The sequence below is a fragment of the Capra hircus genome, chromosome 12 (assembly GCF_001704415.2).
Source record: "Capra hircus breed San Clemente chromosome 12, ASM170441v1, whole genome shotgun sequence".
NCBI classification, from domain to species: Eukaryota; Metazoa; Chordata; class Mammalia; order Artiodactyla; family Bovidae; genus Capra; species Capra hircus.
The window spans coordinates 54,817,952-54,838,270 of record NC_030819.1 but is presented as its reverse complement, the minus strand read 5'-3'; the positions used below and the strand labels follow the sequence as shown (position 1 = coordinate 54,838,270).

Below are 20,319 nucleotides of genomic sequence, written 5' to 3'. Positions count from 1 at the left end.
CCAGCCTTACCTCTCAGAGTTAAGGAACACGTTAGTCAATACATAAGATGAAAACAGAAGTCCACAATAAAAAACTCTCAAAGCTAACGGGGCACATGAACCAGGGATTCTCCAAGCAGTAGAGCAGTATCTACTGGCAGCTATTTTCAGCCTTACCTGACAGGTCTCCAAGCCAGCTGCAGCAGCCACATCCCCCTCTGCGCCATTAACGTCTTGCCTCAGTTTCCTGAAATTCCCAACTGGGAAGGAAATAGAGCCAGCAGGCACTCCCCACCCAGTTACGGTTCTACAATTCTACTGTTAGTCATCTTCCCTGGGACATCACCATCTGTAATCCACACACATGCACACACAGGGCAGCCCCCATTCAGGATGGGCTCAACAGTACAGGGCAATGGACAGGCCTTTTCCACAAAAACCTTAGGGACCCCTGACTTTTAATGGGAAACTTATTTTTTTAATGTAGGACACAATCCCCAATTAGAAAACCTGGACAGGTTTGAGTGAGTGATTCTCTGCTGAATAGACCTGAAAAACAAAGTAGTTACAAAAAACGGAAACATGCAATTTAAAAATAATACAAATATTTTAACTGGTTTTTAAAATGTTTTAGCACCTCAAAACACATGGAGACTCTAGTTCTAATGAAGTTAAACGTTCAACAAACATACTCTGCTGCTCATGAGACTGTTCACCTACACTCTCTTGAACGTACGCAGGATTTAGAAGTTCTTCAAAGACGTTTACGGAATCATTAAAATTCACTGTAATTAAGACATACCCGCTGATTGAAAAAATTTTTTCTGAGATAAAAACGAAGCTTAGTTAAATAAGCATTTATTAGGCATCATCTTTAGGCTGAAATTTGTGCCAGATAAGAAATGGCAGAGTCTCTTCTTAAGGAATTTGTAATATGCTTAGAAACAAGATTGATATTTAAAACAGATTAGAAAAATATTTTAATGGTAAACTGCCTCTAATGCTATTAAGTATAAAAATAATTTGTTAAAAAATCAATTCAGATGGATATATCAAAACAAACTCATGGCAAGATTACTTGACTATCCCACAAAATTCATTTAATGAAAAATAATTATAAGCAAAATCTGTTCAGTTACATCATACAAAATATGGCAATGCTTTAGAATTAAGTATTTTGTACAATTTGTATTGTCAAGTTATACTACTTAGTAAAACATAATCTAACACAATAATAGATTTTATGCATTATGTGATTTTAATGTAGAGCTTAAAATCCACAGTGAAATCTGAAATAATGAACTTAAGACATTTACCATCTGCAAAACCATAGCTTCAATCTATTAGCAACTCATTTTCCCAATGGTACATATCCCCTCCCTAGGTGAATATCAGACAGTAACACAGGTAGGTAGACATATCTACAGATTTAATTTTACTCACACTATGTTACAGCATTATGATTTATAAGAAGTTCATGACTTTTGACCTACACAATTTATTAATTTTAACAGGGTTTCCCCACTTTCTCTCTTGTTGAGTCACATGAACAGATCAGTGTATGGATACACACATACAACTAGTCTAAAAAAATAACAGGGCTATAATGTAGGAAAGATTTTAAGTTATTCCATTCAACAAAAGGGAAAGACCTAGGACTAGTGGATAAAATAAGAGTTTAGCTCAGCAAAAGATCTAATTGTCTTTGTTAATCAAACTATTAAAACGTATACTGGGCTGCCTTGGTTAGCTAATTAATTCCTTATTATTCTAAGCGAAAAAGCAGAAGCTAGATGATAATCTCTCATGAATGCCACCTCTAAACTGGCACAAGGCTGAACCATGTAAACTCCAGAAGTTCCACCTAAACCAATGATTAAAGTCATATTATGGCATAAGTCAACTATTAATACTATGTAACTGAAATGAATTAAGACTCTATTTATTATGATATGAAACATTATAAAGTTAATGAATCACAGAACTTTATTTTAGAATAGAACTTGAAAATTTAAAAATGGAAAAAAGATCACCTTTTGACATTATAATTGTACATTATATATATTAAAAGTTTAATATTTTTGAATAAGAATGATGGATAAATATTTATTTCCCCTTGTCTTTTCCATTCCTCTTTTCCCCATACCTTGCCCAAACCAAGTAATAAGGAATATCAGCCAATTTTATCTATCAATTTGGCACTCTTAGGAATATATGACATGATTAAGTATTTCAAAACACTGGATCTAAAAATATACTTTAAAATTTTCCTAAAATAATACAATTGAATTTTAACAAAGGAATACAATTATTTAATAATGATAGCTCTAGTATAATAACTAAATGCTTCTCTTAAAAATCACCGACGATTCACCATAATTTACAATAAAATACATTCATAGTCCAAAAACCTGCACCATTCTTATCTTGAAGGGATGAATATTTAAAAATGCTAAAAAGTGACTTATATCTCTTTTTCTCATTTCTAAATCAATAATGGCATTTTCAAATTCAAGAATTTCCTCTACCTCTCTCTCCCAAGTGTCCACACACAATTAAGCAGAACAAGAGATGCTCAACTGTGCATTAAACCACCCCATGATATATTAAAGAACACTACCCAGAAATATATATACATTCCTGTCAATACCTCTCTTAAAATCACCTTCAAACAAATTGTGACCAAGACTGAGGTAACTAAGTTTAAAGTCTACTACCAACTCAAAATACTCAAAGGAAAAAATCTAACAGAAAATCATTCAGCAATTAGTTCACATAATAAAAATACTTTTTCATGGCACAAAAAATTAAAGTATAAACTGTCTTCAGTATAGTCATATTTTCATTTCTAAAGGCTATTCTAAAAATGGATTGCCTAAAGCTAGTGCTCAGTGGCTCAGACCTGTCCAACTCTTTGTGACCCTATGGACCACAGCCTGTCAGGTTCTGCCTTCTGTGGGATTTTCCAGGCAAGAATACCGGAGTGGGTTGCCATTTCCTCCTCCAGGGGATCTTCCTGACCCAGAGATGGAACCGGTGTCTCCTGCATCTCCTGCACTGCAAGCAGATTCTTTACCACTGAGCCATTAGGGAAGCCTAAAGCTAAACAGAAAAATTTATCTTTAAATACTACTTTAGAAGTATTCTTACTATATCATACTTGTGAAATAAAATTTTGCCAAGGGTGTATTAAACCAGTGATTCTTGACTTTAGAAGGCTGTGAACCTCCAGGAGGACAATAAATGAAAACAGAGAAAATTGCATATTTACAAATAAAAAATATGTATATAATTGTTGTTCAGTCACTAAGCTGTGTCTGACTCTTTGCAGCATACCAAGCTTTCTTGTCCTTCCTATCTCCTGGAGTTTGCTCAAACTCATGTCATTGTGTCAATGATGCCATCCAACTATCTCATCCCCTGTCAACCCCTTCTCCTCTTGCCCTCAATCTTTCCCAGCATCAAGGTCTTTTCCAATGAGTTGGCTTTTCCCATCAGGTGGCCAAAGTATTAGAGCTTCAGTGCCAATATAACTGAAGAAGTTCTCGAAGACAATAAGTAAAGTGCCATATCCCAAATATTCTTATAATTATCTTTGTAGAAGATACTTAGAAATGTAGCTACTGTTCTCAGGTTATATGTGCAGAAAACAACTAAACCTATAGCTCCTGCATTTCTTAAAATATAAACTGTATATACAAGTCAATGGAAACTTAACATGTGCTGCATATTTTGAACACTTTTAAATACATTTTAAATTTAATTCAATTTTAATTTAAACCTATTTTAAATTTTAAATTAAAATTAATTTATTGTAAATTAATTTAAATCTATTTTAATTTAAACAACTTTTGTATAAAGTTTTACTTCTTGCATTAAAACTTTTTAAAAATACAGATTATGTTTTTAAAGTGATTAAAACAAGCTTTAAAAGAACTCAATTCACTCAGGATCTACTTTTACTTTGTTCCAGGCATTATGTTTTTTGTTCCTTACAATATGAGGAAATACAAAATCTTAACATCTACTCAACTTTGCTCAAATATTTTTACATTTTTTCATCAAAAAATGTATTTAAATATGTATTTTTTATACATAATAAAAATGATATTGCTCTAGCTTATGTCTGAGTGCCAAAATATTTAAGGTTTCATATTTTTTAGTAAAACAGTAATTTGACATATTTTCAAGGATAATTTCTGGAATAGAAATTGAAGAAAAAGAGAAAATCAAACTTTATAACTGAAAATTATCACTAAGACGAGGAGGACTGAAGATCAATTAAATCACCACTAACACAGGTAAATGAACTCCTATGACCTTTCTTACTGTACAACCTAAAAGTGAAAATTCCAAGAACCTTTCTTAGACCTTGAAAAAAAAATAGTATTTATGAGTAAGAAGTAACGGAAAACACTGAAGGGATAAAATGTTTTGCAGAAAGTACACATTTTTTTTTCCTTTGTTCATCTTCACAGTGTTACGCCATTAACTAAAAAGAGAAAATATGAAGAAATAGTAAATGTAAAACCATCATCACTCCAGTATTTCGGGGAAATATTTTAGCCTAGTTGACTGTCATTTGATCAAAGGACAATTTTTATATAGTCAGCATAAAGAATTCAGGAATACCTTTAATAAAACATACTGACCTATTGCCAGTGGTTTCAGACAGTAATTATCAATCCTTTCATTAAAAGAAGCAGAATGACTATTTTAATGTTAGAGCTATGCAGAAGAGTTTTAAATTCATTTCATCCTAAACTGTGAAACCCAATTGGGACCAATGAAACACCTACCTACACACAAATTAATACCAACTGGAAAGCTTAAACAGTATCACAGCACTATAATTAAATGTTTTCAATATCCAAAATTCCCTTTGACATTTTACATTCATCCAACACTTTAAAAGCCTAACTTTTAGATTAAATTAGCCTGATCAGAGATGTGAACAAAATGTTTACTTATTAAACAAGGGAAGAGGTGCTGTTAGGTCAAAATAAATTGGCACTTAATTAAGAAAGCCCAAGTTTTCTGAGTGGCATATGGATTCCATGGCCATGGGTGTTTTATAAACACTGCTCAGATGTCTGGAGAACCTCTAGGAAATCTTAGCTGTACTGCTGACATGCAGCCTGTGCTCATGGAAACAGTGCAGACACACCTCAATGGGAGGCAAATCACAGGAGCATATTACTTACAAGTAACACTTTAAGGCTACCAGGGGTATTCAATTCTGACACTGCTCTCTAAGGAAAAAGGGAAAAGGTTTACAATTTTACCTGAATCTGAAAAGAGCCAAAGTAGAAGAAAAGGTAAAAAGGTATAAGCAAGGAGGAAGGAGTTGCAAGGTATATCTCAAAGCCCTGCACACAAAACTACCTTTAAAGTCTCACCAGAGACGGATACAATTCTTAACTTACATTTAGTTAATAAAATGATCAAATGCTCATGGGGGGGGGGGGGGAAGATGAGTAGGAAATGCGTGGGAAGGGAGGGAAGGAGAAATAGAGGGAGAGGTGAGGGGAAGGAGGTGCTGACAAAATCCTTGGCAACACAAGGTTACTAAGCCTCTGAATACACTTGACGCTTAACACACTAAACCTGTTCCATAAAGTAACCATTATTTTCTTTCATTCTTACTCCAAAAACAGTCCTTGATTTCAGTATCAGTATCAAAGCCAATCATTTAGCACCACTACTGATTAGATTAAGACCTGGAGACAGGACTAGTTCCAAGCTAATCCAGATTGATCTTTTGGCTTCATTTAGCATGTAGTATTTCACTTTGTTTCTGGTTTTGCTTTTTAACATTCAAGACTAAGTCATCAACGGATGATTATCCGTTAAAGGTTCTAGAAACATCATCTGGTTGGGCAGCTCAACCACTGAACAGACTTTATATAACCCACTCAGCACTTACTATGAATTCAATATACCTTACTTTTCAAATTAAGGTTCACAGCAATAGGAATGGGTAACGCTAATTATCTGAGAAAATTCCCATATTTTTATAGGACTGTTTATGCTAGGAAGCAGAATGCAAAATCTGCATGAATTTTTAGATAAAAGAGAGGACCTTCTAAGAAAACAGGGCTACTCTGAACTATGCCTCAGGACCCCTGATGTACAAGTGCACTTCTTCAAATTCCTCCGCTGCCATTTGGGGTAAACTTGGAATAAAGTGTTGAGATGACCCCTAACCCTTCACACTGCCTTCCTGCCACTGTTTATAATACTTTACTATTACTACAGATTTATAATCAAACACCCAAAACGCAATACATCTAAACTTTAATTTAGAATGATATAGATTATTCTTTTAGAAATTTATTTCAAAAGGAGGACCTTGAAGCACATCAATATTCAAGTTTTGATGCTCTTATTCAAGTTTCTGAGTGAAATAGCATTAGCATGCTAATAAAAAAAAGGAAATATTATGATCTGGATATTTGTTCCTCAATAACCATTTTCTCCTTTAAATTTACTTTTGTGCTTTTAAAGTTATATTTAACTTTTATTCATTAAATTTAAATTCTGCTTTAAAATTTTTAACTACACACTTGGTCTATGGTACCAAAACCTAGAACATAAAATTAATAATGTTTTCAGGTCTGGTAAACTAACAGCAAATGGTGCTTAGAGATTTGCTACCTGGAACTCACTGGAAACAGTTACTCAACTTACCTGGTGCTAATCCGGCAGCAGCAGGAGTCCCCATGGATGGGTGAGAGAACACTTGAGAGAAGGCAGACGCATGTGACTGGGACGTGTTACTCAGCCTGGAGGTTGATCCTCCTTTGGGAATAAACTCACTTGCAGTAGGATTTGGTGTCTATTTGAAAATTAAATATAGTAAGTTAACACATTTTAAGCCCAAAAAAAGACACTGAATTTACTAGGTATTATTCCACAGTACTCTATTTACCAAGTAAAATATTTTACTGAAAGGATTTCCGAGGCTTTTTAGTTTCCACATTTTGGACTGGGATAATTAAATTTCTGGAAGAAAAATTTTCCATCAAATTTGAAGGTTTTAATCATTTCACTTGGGGAATTTAACTTTGAAACAAGAAAATCTGCCTTTATTGTCAAATATACATCATTATCCAACCATCCTAATACTATATTTTAGAGATCTGGGAAGTTAAAACTACCTCAAAACTGAGCAAAAAGTTTCAAATTTAATATCTTTAAACCACTTCTACCAGGATAAAGGTCAAAACTGCCTTTATTCCAAAATTAATCACTTCCTCCTTTATAAGCACTTAAGACATCTCCCCAATAATATGGTGCCACTAGTTAAGTAACAGTAAAAATGAGAAAAACACTTAAATATAAGGCAAACGTGAGAGGAATCAAGATATAAGGAAAACATAATAGAGGCCCCAATGTCTGCAAGGTATGGCATGTAACTTCCGCTTTATTAAAAATATTTTACAATGAGATTACATGAGAAAACTTTTCTCCCAGTTGTACAAAGGCACACTATATCTAGTTAAGTGGCATGGTGCCTTTGGCATTAAAAACTACTAGCACATTATGAAACTGTAACTCAAATCCATAAATGGTCTATATTTCATCCATTTGAAACAAATGAATATCCTAAATATTTTTCAGAAATAGTGATCCACATGTTTAAGTACAATGAAGATTCAATGATCATCGACATATTGATATTTGAATTCAACTTCCAAAAGAGTTAACCAAAGAGATAATTTAGTATGTTCATACTTCAGCCCGCATTTTCAGGGTGTATATACACACACACACACACACACACACATATATACAAACTAAATTTAAAACACACTGAATCACCATGAAAAAAATTAATCACTTAAAATATTTCAGAATTGATCATTAGAATGGAAAAACGTATTTCCATAGAAGGCATAAAATAAAAAGATGGACTAATCACTGTACGATCCAAGGACAACTTCCTTATTTGAAATGAATGACATTTAAAATTGCCAAGAGAGTTCAAAATACCAGATTTGGAAAACAGCAAGTCTACAAGGCTAACTTCATTGTAAACTCTAAAGCAAATGATATTTTACTAGTTATATTCCAGCAAAAATTAAATACAAAGTGACAAAGTACAGAAAAAATGCTTTTTATTAAAATATACTAGATAGAGCCAGATATGACTGAAGCGATTTAGCAGCAGCAGCAGATACACAGAGAACTTCTTTTACTGCCTTTTCTAAAATGTGAAATTGTGAAGAAAAAAAAAGAATCCGAACTGAATCAAAATATATTTTCCAAAGGAAAAAAAAGTCCTCTCCTGTCAGTTATGTCTATTTTAAAATCTTCCAAATGCTCAAGTTTTCAAAAACACTGGCATCTTCTTTAAAAGTGTGGCCAATGAGCCCATGCATTTTATTGATGTAGTAATCCCTAGATATAAATGGTTATTAACAGGATCACTTCAGAACTAAATTAGTGTGCACCAGTGAGTGCTAAAACTATTTTAGAAGAAGAAAGTAAAAAAATCAATCAGGTCACTTGGTTACAAGAACTCAAAACGCCTAGGAGAGACGGGGATTTGAGGATTACAAAATTACTAGGAAACAGTAAATTTAGATAAAGAAATTTAAAGCTCATCTAATCCTGACACACAGAGATTATCTAGTTTCCATTTCATTCATACCTTATGTTTACCATGAACAGGAGTCTAATTGCAAAGCTGAGTTTCTGTAAATCAAATCTATTTTAAATTCATCTGAAAGACTATTTTTAAGGGATCCTATAAAGGAGAAAAAGGAGGGGAGTCTGTTTTACTTTCTCCAAATAAATTATATATGAAATGTCATTATAACAAATTATAGAGGGCCTTCAAATGTATTACAATAGAGATTATTAAAATTAACTATGAAAATTTATACTAAACTGCAACTTTTAGGGATTCAACAACCAAAGATCCAAAAAACTCACCTGCAGTGAATTTTACTTAAAAAGTAAAAAGAAGGACCTAAAGACCTCCCTCCTTTTTTCCCCTGATTTACGATGGCAAGGCATTTATTTCTCTTGGGTAGGTGGTTTTCGAGTTTATTTCAGATGAGTTTATTTGAGATGTGAGAAAAGGTTAAAGGATTTAAATGGCAGAAAAAAGAATTACACAGTAGGTGTTAACACACACCAAAAAAACCCAAAATCTAGGAATGAGAGCAGAGCTACTATTATTAACAGAAAATACAAATTCCTCTAGCCAGATTAGAAAACTATCAAAAATACTTAATGAGAAATTACTGTAGCAAGGAGAATACTTTTTCATGATAAAATTAGTTAAAATAATAAGTGCAATAAAAAGATGCATTCTTAAAACCACTTTAATATAACTGGTTTATAACAGAAATAAGTTTTACAAAATACCAAAATAGCATAGGCATACACCTTTAACATATTAAAAAGAATACTTTTTTAGAGCTAAGGCAAAACCGGTAACTAAAACTAGTATCTTGTTAAAATGTAATCTCTGTTAACCAGAAAATAAGCAATTTATCTCAGCTTTAGGAAGTGAAGGTTATATGCAAAAGAAGACTCAAGGACTTGGGTTATATAAATTTGTCTAACTTCAACAACACTAAAGAGAATGGAATAAATGCAAAGCGTAATAGTGGGGAAAAAAATCAAGGTTTTATTATTCCTGCCCTATGATTTAGACAAGCCTGTCATAACTCTCCAAACGTGCTCCTATTATATTAAACTTGTGGGTTTTCTAACATATATTTCCATTCATAATTTATAATTTCTATTCATATTTTAAATCCTAATTTTCATTCATATCTTACACAGCTCTAAGTGTACATTTGAGGAGGAAAAAAATCAATGTTTATATAAGTCAAATAGCAAACATTCACACGGTGAGAATTTATCAATAGAGTTTTGGGTTCTCACACACTTAAATTTACACTGCAATTGTCACACCCAAAACAACCAAGTGCATTTAGTGAATTCTTCAAACTGGGACCACCCCCAACATCTGGATATGACCCCTGCCTATACTCTCCAGACAGAAGTATACGAAGAGGCCTGACCTTTAGCTTGAAAAGCACTGTTGTAGTTAATAGCATTATACATATTTTAATGAAATAATAATTAACGCTTCAATTCACAGATCCCAACCAAAATGATAGAATATGTCTTATTTTACAAATGACAGATAGTTATTTTTGTTTTTTAACAAATGAAGCAATTCTTTTTTTAATTTGGCTGTGCCAAGTCCTAGTTGTGGAAGGTCAACTCTGGGTTGCAGCATCTGAACCCTAGGGTGTGGCATACAAACTCTTGGTTGTAGCATGTGGGATCTAGTTCCCTGACCAGGGATTAACCCAGGCCTCCTGCATTGGGAGCTCAGAATCTTAACCACTGGATCACCACGGAAGTCCCACAAATGAAGTAACTTTTGGATGATGTTTCTAGTTTATAAGTTTATGCTTTCCTACTATCATATTATTTCATGGAAACTGTTCCTTTTAAAGTATAATTCAGTATTTAATGGTCTGTTGCACTCCACTACAAACAAGAGTACTTACTAAGAACACAATTAATTAGTCCCATGAATTAAGAAACTAATTTAATAAACAGTGCAACAATAAAAAGTTCAGCCATTGATTTTTTTATTAGAATGACAGGAAGAGGTTTATACTGAATAAAAACACAACATAAAATATCACTTAATATTTCACTGCAAACCTGCCAAAAGATCTGTTGAAAACAGAAAGTTGTCTTAAGGTGATGTGATGAATGATTGAGAAATCACCACTATTTCTGAATGCGGTCAGGCTTTTTAAAAACACAATAAACTCGTAAAACTATAAAATGCCTTCCACAGTGCTGCTCCTTGTAATGAGCTCCATTTGCTTTACCACTTATTGGCTTCATAAGCTCCTCTCAGTAATCTTTCTGCTCTCCAAATGAAATATAAATGAACTGGTTGAAGTTTCTTAACAGCTTTATTTAGATATAATCGACATAGAATAAATCACACATATTTCAGGGTAAACTCTGTTAACTCTTAACATAGGTGGACCACCATGTCAACAGCTTTATTTAGATATAATCAACATAGAATAAATCACACATATTTCAGGGTAAACTCTGTCATAGGTGGACCACCATTACCCAAATCAAGGAGGACTACATCCATCATGCCCAAAAGTTCCCATAAGTCTGTATGAAACCGATCCCTCCTGTTCCTCTCTGCTCTGCTGCTCTGGACTCCAGGGAACCTCTCTGATAAGCTTTTTGTCACTATAGCTTTTTGTCTGTATGTTCTAGAATTTAGTATGAATGAATCTTACATATGTACATATGTACTCGGTTTTTTACTACCTTCTTTCACTTTGCATCATTAAGATTCATCCTTTTTATGCTTTCTTTGGATTTAATTTGTTCTCCTCTTTCTAGTTTCTTAAGCTGAGATCACTCTTTCTAGAACCTTTCCAACACAGGCATTTAGTGCTATAAATTTCCCTCCCATTACTGCTTCAGTGACATTCCACACCAGGTGGCATGTTTTTATTTTCATTCAATTCAAAACACTTTAAAATTTCCCTTCCTAATTCTTCTTTGACACATGTCAAAGAAGTGTGTTATTCAGTCTCTGGATACTTGAAGATTCTCCAAAGATCTGTTGGTCATGGTGGTGGTTTAGTCACAAAATCGTGTCCAACTCTTGGGACCCCATGGACGGTAGCCCACCAGGCTCCTCTGTCCATGAGGTTCTCCAGGCGAGAATACTGGAGTGGGTTGCCATTTCCTTCTCCAGGGGATCTTCCTGACCCAGGAAATGAACCCAGGTCTCCTGCATTGCAGGCAGATTCTTTCCCAACTGAGCTATAAGGAAAGCCCCCAAAGGTCTGTAACTTGCTTCTAATTTAATTCTACTGTGGTCAGAGAACACATTGGCACGACCTGAACCCTTTAGAATTCACTGAGATTTGTTCCAACTGGTTGTTCTATCTTGGTCAACATTCTGTGGTCACCTGAAAAGAATATTTATCATGCTGTTGCTGCACAGAGCACCCTACAAATAAACTAATAGAGTTGTCCAAGTCTCCCATTTTCTTTCTCATTTTCTTCCTCTTCCATTATTGACAGAGAACTGAAGTCTCTACCATTATCTATTACAGATTTGACAGTACACATACGTAACCTACCACTGCCTATCTTAGTCCGCTAGGGCCACAACAGAACAGCACACACTGAGCGGCCTGAACAACAGAAACTTATCTTCCCACAATTCTAGAAAACGAGAGTCCAAGATGAAGGAGCCAAGAGGGTCGGTTTCTCCTGAGGCCACTCTGCTTGGCTTTCAGAAAGCCATCCTTTCACGTGTCCTCACTGCGACAAGTGTTTCCTGTGTGTGTGTGAAAGCCTGGTACTTCTGCATCTACTTACAAGAACACCAATCATACTAGATTGCGGCCCATCCCAACAACCACATTTAACCTTACTTAAATCTTTAAAAGTCCATTTCCAAATACTGTCACATTAAGAGAACTTTAAAAAAAAGAGTGAGGGCTTAAACATGAGAATTGGGGAAGACATGATTCTGTAGATAACTACTACTTAACACTTTTGAGTTTTAAACTACTTCAGATATAGTATAACATGGTAACAATATTAAACTTCCACTTCTCCCCTCCCAGACTCTGCTATAATCATCATGTATTTTACTTCTACATATGCCATAAACCCTACAGTACACTATTACCATTTTTGCTTTCAATGGTCAATTATCTTTCAAAGAGACTTACAGAATAAGGGGCAAGTTCCTTACGTTTACTTATGTAGTTACTATTTCCAGTTCTCTTCATTTCTTTGTACAGATCCAGATTGCACAGAGTATTTTCTTCCTTCTATCCAAAGTACTGGGTTGGAGAATAAAGTCATTTGAGATGTTCCATAAAAGGAAAAACTGAGTGAACTTTTTGGCCAACCCAATACTTTAATGTCTACTAAAGTACACATCTATTGCTGGTGAATCTTTTCAACTCTTGCATGTTTAAAAAGGTACTTACTTTACTTTTTAAGAAATTGTAATTTTGAAGTAATTCCATCTTTCCCCAAAGATATCATCCTACATAACCAGAGTGTATTTTCAAAATCATAAAATTAACAATGTGTAACTGTGGAAAGTGTAACTAAACTGCACATTTTATTCAAAATTTCACATGTCTTTAAATGCACTCATGGGATTGCACTCTCATATTTTTCCCAGGCATAGAATTCTAAGTTGACATTTTTTTATCTTCCTGTATTTTAACTGCTCCACTGTCTTATGGCTCACATTGTTTCCAACAGGAAATATGCTGTTATTTATATCTTAATCCTCAAAAATGAGTATCTTTTCCCCACTGGCTGCTTATTTGGTGTGCCTTAGTGCAGTTTCCCGTCTCCCAAGTTTGTTTTGTGCCTGTGTCCACTGAGCTCATGGATCCGTAGGCTTACCATTTTCATCCAATTTGGAAAATATCTGCCCACCAGTCCTTTTTTTACTTTGGGCCCACTATTTCTCAAAGTATCTTTTCTGCGTGCCCTATCCTGCTTCAGGGAGTAAAAAAAGTGTGTCAGGCCTCATGTTCTCCCATGGCTCACTTTTTCTCTGTTTTTTGGACAGTTTCTAGCACTATGTCTTTCAGTTCACTAATCTTTTCTTACATAATACCCAATCTGTCATTAATTACATCAAATATATTTTTCATTTCAGATACTGTAGTTTTTAACTTTAGAAGTACGATTTTAATTTTTTTTAATGTTTTTCATGTCTGTACTAACATGTTTAATCTTTTCCCCAGTTTCCTAAACACATGGAATATAGTTATAAAATTCTTTTGATGTACTTATAAACTTTTATGTATTATGATTTTGATTTCTCAAATTTTGTTGTGCTTTCTACTAAACAGATAAATTATTTCACAACCATCCTTTTGATAATGCAGGTTATCTTTGAAGCATCAAGTCATGGAGCCTATTCTACATCCTAAATATTTCTCAAATTCAACTTCATCCACCCATGTCACTGTCAGAACCCCAGTCTAGGCCACCATCATTCTAATGAACCAACCTGACTCCAATCTTGCTCAATTCCAGTTCATTTTCTACTTTCAGCCAGGATAAAAGAAGTATAGAAAAGCAGAAAAAGAAAAGAAGAGGGGGAAAACGAAGGAAAAATGGGAAGAAAGAGAAGGAAAGTTTTATTAATAACTTAATTGCTGAAATCCAATCAGGCTGATCAGGTAAAGACTCCACAATCTCTGACTGAATTAAATCATTAAAAGAGAAACTGAGATAAAATGTTTATATTAATCTCAGCCATATCTACTTTTCTCAAGAACCTATGAAACTCCAGGAGATAGTGAAGGACAGACAGGGAAGCCTGGCATACTGCAGTCCGTGGGGTCGGAAAGAGTCAGACACAACTTGGCAACTGAACATCATCGTCATGATTCCAATTGCCCATCTTTACTATTCTTCCCTCCTTAGCGTGACAAAGGGGCCCAAGTGGAACTAATTCGAAAGATTAATGCCTAAGGTAGAAGGGAGTGTATGTGTGTGTTGCAGGGCACAGAACAATGAATTAGGTGGAAAGGTAGAAGAGGGGATACTCATGAAGAGAGCAAAAGGCAAAAATAGGCAAGAATTTTGCCTTGATAAAATTATCTAAAAGGTATAAAAAGATGAGACCTATAGACATAAAGAGTAGCACTATTCAGAGCTATTTTTACCTGTCTTCAGTGTTCATAAATAACACAGGAGAAAGAGGAACAGGGTCAGACAGAAAGGAGAAGTCAAAAGGCTAATCCATGTTCACATTTCTACACTTTTTTTTGGGGGGGGCCTTAATGGGTTATTCCTCCATATTTCAAGCATATCCAAATATGGTCAATTTAAAATTTATCTAAATAAACTCAACTTCTGGGTGATTCAGAAACTGATCTACTTAAGAAGAATCAAGTTGCATCTTTTAAGTTAGAATTTAACATATAACACTACTACTATTGTGAAAAATAATCTAGAGTCACAATTTACAAATTTCCTGAAGGAAACTGGGCCTCTGATAAAAGACCTCAATAGAGGAAATATGATCTTCTAAATAAGTCAGATTCAAATTGGTGGGGACAGTGAAGGACAATTGGTTACTAGTGGCTCCAAGAAATTCACACCATTCTTCTTTTAAGTTCTCTTACTAATAATTTGACTAGCTTAAGGGGAAAGTTGCTAAAGAATCTGCCTGCAACGCAGGAGACCTGGGTTAGACTCCTGGGTCGGGAAGATCCCCTGGAGAAAGAAATGGCAACCCACTCTAGTATTCTTGCCTGGAGAATTCCATGGACAGAGAAGCCTGGCAGACTACAGCCCACGCGGTCGCAAAGAGTCGGACCCAACTTAGGGACTAAACCACCTCCACCACCAAGGGGAAAGTAGCAGCTGTATGTCAGAACCTCAACTAGTAATAAGCCTTATGTATGAGGGAGTTAAATAAAAAAATTTCCATGAATCAGCTTACAGTCATTCTCCCTATGTAAGAGTGTGAAACTACAGGCACATAGGTTTCCAAAGGGGCTCATCAGTTCATCTTTCACAATGTCTGTCAGAAATGGTTAACACTGTTCCTGAGAATAGTTTGATACTATGAATCAAAATAAAACACAAACATACTCTGACCTAGTATTCCCACATCTAGGAATTTAGGCAAAGGAAAAAAAATCACACAAACAGAAAAGATTCCAGTTAACACATTTTAAAAAATGATTTTGAAAAGGGGGTGGGGGGAGGTATAACTAAAATATCTCTCAAAAAAGGATCTAATTATGTACATTATGATACATATGGATTATGGTACCCATGTGTGCAACCATTAAAAGTCATAGGAAGTGATACATTTTTATTTACCATGAAAAGAAGCCCATACCACTATTGAGAAAAGCTAAATAAAATTAGGCTATAATACAGCAATTATGCTAAGTTGCTATTTGTAAAATGGTACACATATGCCTAAGAGAAAGGGCACGGGAGGGTGAAGGAAGGGAGGATGTTTCCATGCGCATGGGAACAGGTGTATAAAAGGATTCTAACAATAAATGTTCACTAAAATGATAAAAGAGATTGTATCTCTAGGTGGTGAGGAAACTTGGGACATTTTTGCTTCCTCCTTTGTACTTCTCTGTAGTATCTGAAGTTTTTTCAATAAGCATATATAATTTTTACAAAAACATTTTAAGAAAGTTTAAGAGTTATAAATTATGAAGCCACATATACCATTTCCTTTTCTTTACATATCATCTCTGAATCTTCAGAATTCACAGAGAATATGCAACATTCAAATTGAGACCAGGAGAACCAACAGATATGAAAAAGTAAAATCTTCATCTGGAGGACAGAAGGCATTTAAAGACAAAAATGAATGAAACCTTCCTCTTCCATTACATCATTTTCTCATCAAAGTTCTCCAATGACAGTAATCATTAATCAACGCAGAAGCATTCTCAATATTCTACCTAGTTAATTCTTAATACTACTCTTCCTGTTTGTCAACTGTCTCAATAAAGTTGGAAAAAAACAGCATTCTCCCCTAAAAGAGACAAAAATGTCCACTTGGGTCAGTTAATGAGTAGTCCAGAAGAGAGTGAGACCATCACCACATTCCATGGAGGCAGTAATTACTCTACACAGCTATAACCATCTTGTGCACCTACGTACATCTTCTATCCAGGACTCTGTAACAGTAAAATCCGTCACGTTTCATAGTAAGATTTACTTAAGAGGCATTCTCTCTAACCAAGAATCCTGCCATATTTAATAACAAAATTTAACATATATTAATATTTAAAGACTTTTCAAAGATTTTTCCGTAATAGTATTTTATGTCATGAAACTATATACTTATCTCACCAGATAATCTTTAATCCAGGTTAATTCATTCAGTCAGCTGAATAATAAAAGACACTTGACACTGTGCTGGGCACTGTACGAGGCACTGTAGAGAACAAAATACCTGAAATATAGGCACTATGTTCTAGAAGTTCACAGGCTGGCATTTCACAGGTATAGAATATACCCAGAACCCAACACTCACAAGAGCTCAGAACATCCATGTATCTAAAAAGACACTAAGTACCTACAAAATGCCATTCACTGCTAGCCTGTAAGTTACACATACACTAATGACCATGATGTGAAGTGCTGTGGAAAAGAGCACAAATGCTTCATGCTGTCTAATTAGGTCATAAGACCATACGTTTCAGTCGAATCTTAAAAGATAAGTTTGTTGAGTCAAGACAGCGGGCATACACAGAAAGCAGGAGCATGTTCAAAGGCAGAGGTGGGAAGTGCATGCTTCTCTCCATGGCACCGCAACCAGTTCAGGAGGTCTGCAGGGGTGACCTACCTTTCTGAGAGATTCTGATCGGACAAGAAACAAGATCAGATAGTCACCCAGGTAGTGCTTTGAAAGAAAAGACCAGAATCAGGAAACCAAGGAAGAGATTACAACAGTAACAGTCCAGGTAAGAGGTGAAAGTAAGCCTAAACTGTACCGTGGCGACACTAACAGGGAAGAGAATTTCAAAGCACCACAATCAACAGACCTTAGTGGCCAAAGAAAGTGGGAGATATGAAGAGAGAAGAATTGAGGAGAGCTCACAAATTAGACAACTGGGTGATACCAACAATCAAGACAGAGCAGACAGTGTGTACACATGTGTGTGAGTGCAAGAACAGGTGTGAAGGAAAAGATTAGAAAGTATTCAATTTAGACTCAGTGACTGTTCAGTGTTACACTATAGAGATGAGGATGTTCAGAAGCAGCTAATATTCACAGTAAGTGCAGAGGACTGAGAGGATACACACATACACATCCATAAGTCAGGTGTGACGGAGGTACTGGAGATCGCCATGTGCAGAGAAAGGAAGAGGGTCAAGAAAAGAAAGACAGAGCCCGGGAGAGCTCCTGAGGGCATGGCAAAGGATACGAGGTCAGTCTCAGAGCAGAGACAACGACAGTTGCAAGGAAAGAGAATGAATGACAATGTCAGATGTGGCAGAGGTCAAGTAAGTGCTGTGACTTTTGGTCACTATATACACATCAAAAAAGAGTCTCAATAGTGATAAAAGGGAAAGATAAAACACTGAGAATTAAGGGATGAATGCAAGGTGAAAAAGTAACAGCAGTAAGTAGGAAGCAGCTCTCAAACTCTTGGAAAAGGCAAAGGCACCCCATTCCAGGACTCTTGCCTGGAAAATCTCATGGATAGAGGAGCCTGGTGGGCTGCAGTTCATGGGGTTGCTAGGAGTTGGACACGACTGAGCGACTTCACTTTCACTTTTCACTCTGATGCATTGGAGAAGAAAATGGCAACCCACTCCAGGGTTCTTGCCTGGAGAATCCCAGGGACAGCGGAGCCTGGTGGGCTGCCATCTATAGGGTCACACAGAGTCAGACACAACTTAAGCGACTTAGCAGCAGCAGCAGCTCTCAAACTCTATCACACAGTTTCCCAAACGTACTGACAACAGAGTATTTCCTCATGTAGCATTCCTTGGTCCTGGAAGACCAAGCTGGGAAGAAATCAATGTCAAGAAATCACTGTCTAAAACTGAACAGGGATAAATAATGAAATAAATTGCTAAGGGGGCTAAAGACAGTTTCTGAAGGATACAGTCAAGGAACACTTGTTTCTCTATAACAAAAGGGAAAATTGTAAGAAAGGGTATAAGTGAAAGTGTTTTCCATAAGTAGAAAGCCAACATATGAAGCAATTCACTCTCAACGACCTCTTTTTTCCCTTCTCTGAAGAACACAAGTCATTTATTCGAAAGTGATAGAGAGGATGAATGATAAAGGTTTAGAATAGCAGCTGAAGAGAAGAGGAGGAAAAAAGAAGAGGATCTGGGATGGGCTGTGGGTCAGAAAGCAGAACATATACAGTCATGTCATTTCAGCTGTCCCACAGTTCTATAACTTTTCAAAGTCCTGAGGAATCCTGATTAGATAGACTGAAGCCTCACTCTTATAAATCCCAATCCACTCCATCTAAAGCCCAAAGAATCCCATTTCCTGGGCATGAGACTAGAAATCTCCTGAAATAACATCAAACTCAGTAACTAAAGATTGAAGCACATGCAGTGAGTTACCAAACCTCCCTGGGTTGTAAAAGCATCAGTAACAAGCAACTAGAACTCACAGTAGAACTTCAGGGCCAAGAGATTTTAATGTGAGCATTCTTACAAACTAAATACAAGAAATAAATACCATTCAATCTGACCACAAGGGGAAAAACACCATCAAAATAAACATTGACAAGTATGAATCTACTAATACACCCAACAGTCCCACAGTTTTCATTCATTTCCATCACTTCAGGGGTAAAGTTAAAATAACAATATTAATAATCTTTGATTCATAACTCCACTATTTCCAAAAGTCAAAGACAAAATGAGTATGACTTTATGTAACACATCATTACTTTTAGGTAAATCTTAGCATGCAATACCCTGAGAAGTTGATAAAATCACGCCTTTCCCATCCTTTCATTCAAGTTGACATCTAATAACAGAAAGGCTGGGAACACACTATTACCCTTCAAAGAAGCATTTTTAAAGGAATTACTTTAACTATTCAAGTGTATCAGCATCAAAATGAGAGCTCCTAAAAGACACAATGTCACATCCTCTTTCCATATGTACCATAAGGCCATGCACATCTGAATATAAATGACAAATACCACCATAAATAAATAGAAACAAACACCAAATTTAGAGTGAGGAGGTCAAATTGGAGGAATGAACACTTATTTAATATCTAGTATACAAACAATAGATTCAAACAGAAATTTGAATCCTCACAACAATTCTATAAGGTAAGTGATAAAATATTTCAATCCTGAACAATGGCCTTTGAACTGTGTAATCACAGTGCAAATGAAAAAAATCTCGATTTCACATACAGATTGGTCAGGCAGAGGAATGGGCAATCACCCTGGACAGAGACTAAGGAAAGATGACAGTGAATTTGCACTTCAGTGAAATAAACAACTGCTGATGCCAAGTCTCGGGTGACCTTCCATCTACAACACCTGTTTGGTATTCAAGCTGAGGCCATAAGAAAAACACAAAACAGAGCTTTGTCACTTAACAACACTGTCAAGAAGTAAGACTACTACCAGGTTGGAAGACTGAAAAATATCATGAATATACCAATAATGTTAAATTTTTAATTAAAAAAAAAAAAGATCCTCTAAGATAGTAAAAGCAATCACCACCCTATGTTTTAAATCAATTATGATAATTAAATTAAACAACAGTAACATATGGTGGCTATAAATCCCA

At 35.4% G+C, this 20,319-nt stretch overlaps 1 protein-coding gene across 6 annotated transcripts in view; it reads right to left on the bottom strand.

Moving 5' to 3' along the window:
- PAN3 (PAN3 poly(A) specific ribonuclease subunit) overlaps nt 1-20,319 on the bottom strand; it is a 122,245-nt gene that overhangs the window by 54,546 nt on the left and 47,380 nt on the right. For all 6 annotated transcript variants that reach the window (XR_001918940.1, XM_018056596.1, XM_018056594.1 and 3 more), the window contains one exon: nt 6,670-6,817. Coding sequence is in view for 5 of the 6 variants with exons in the window: in XM_018056596.1 (XP_017912085.1) it covers nt 6,670-6,817 (148 nt within the window). In the remaining variant the exon portion in view is untranslated. The remainder of the gene's footprint in view (nt 1-6,669; nt 6,818-20,319) is intronic.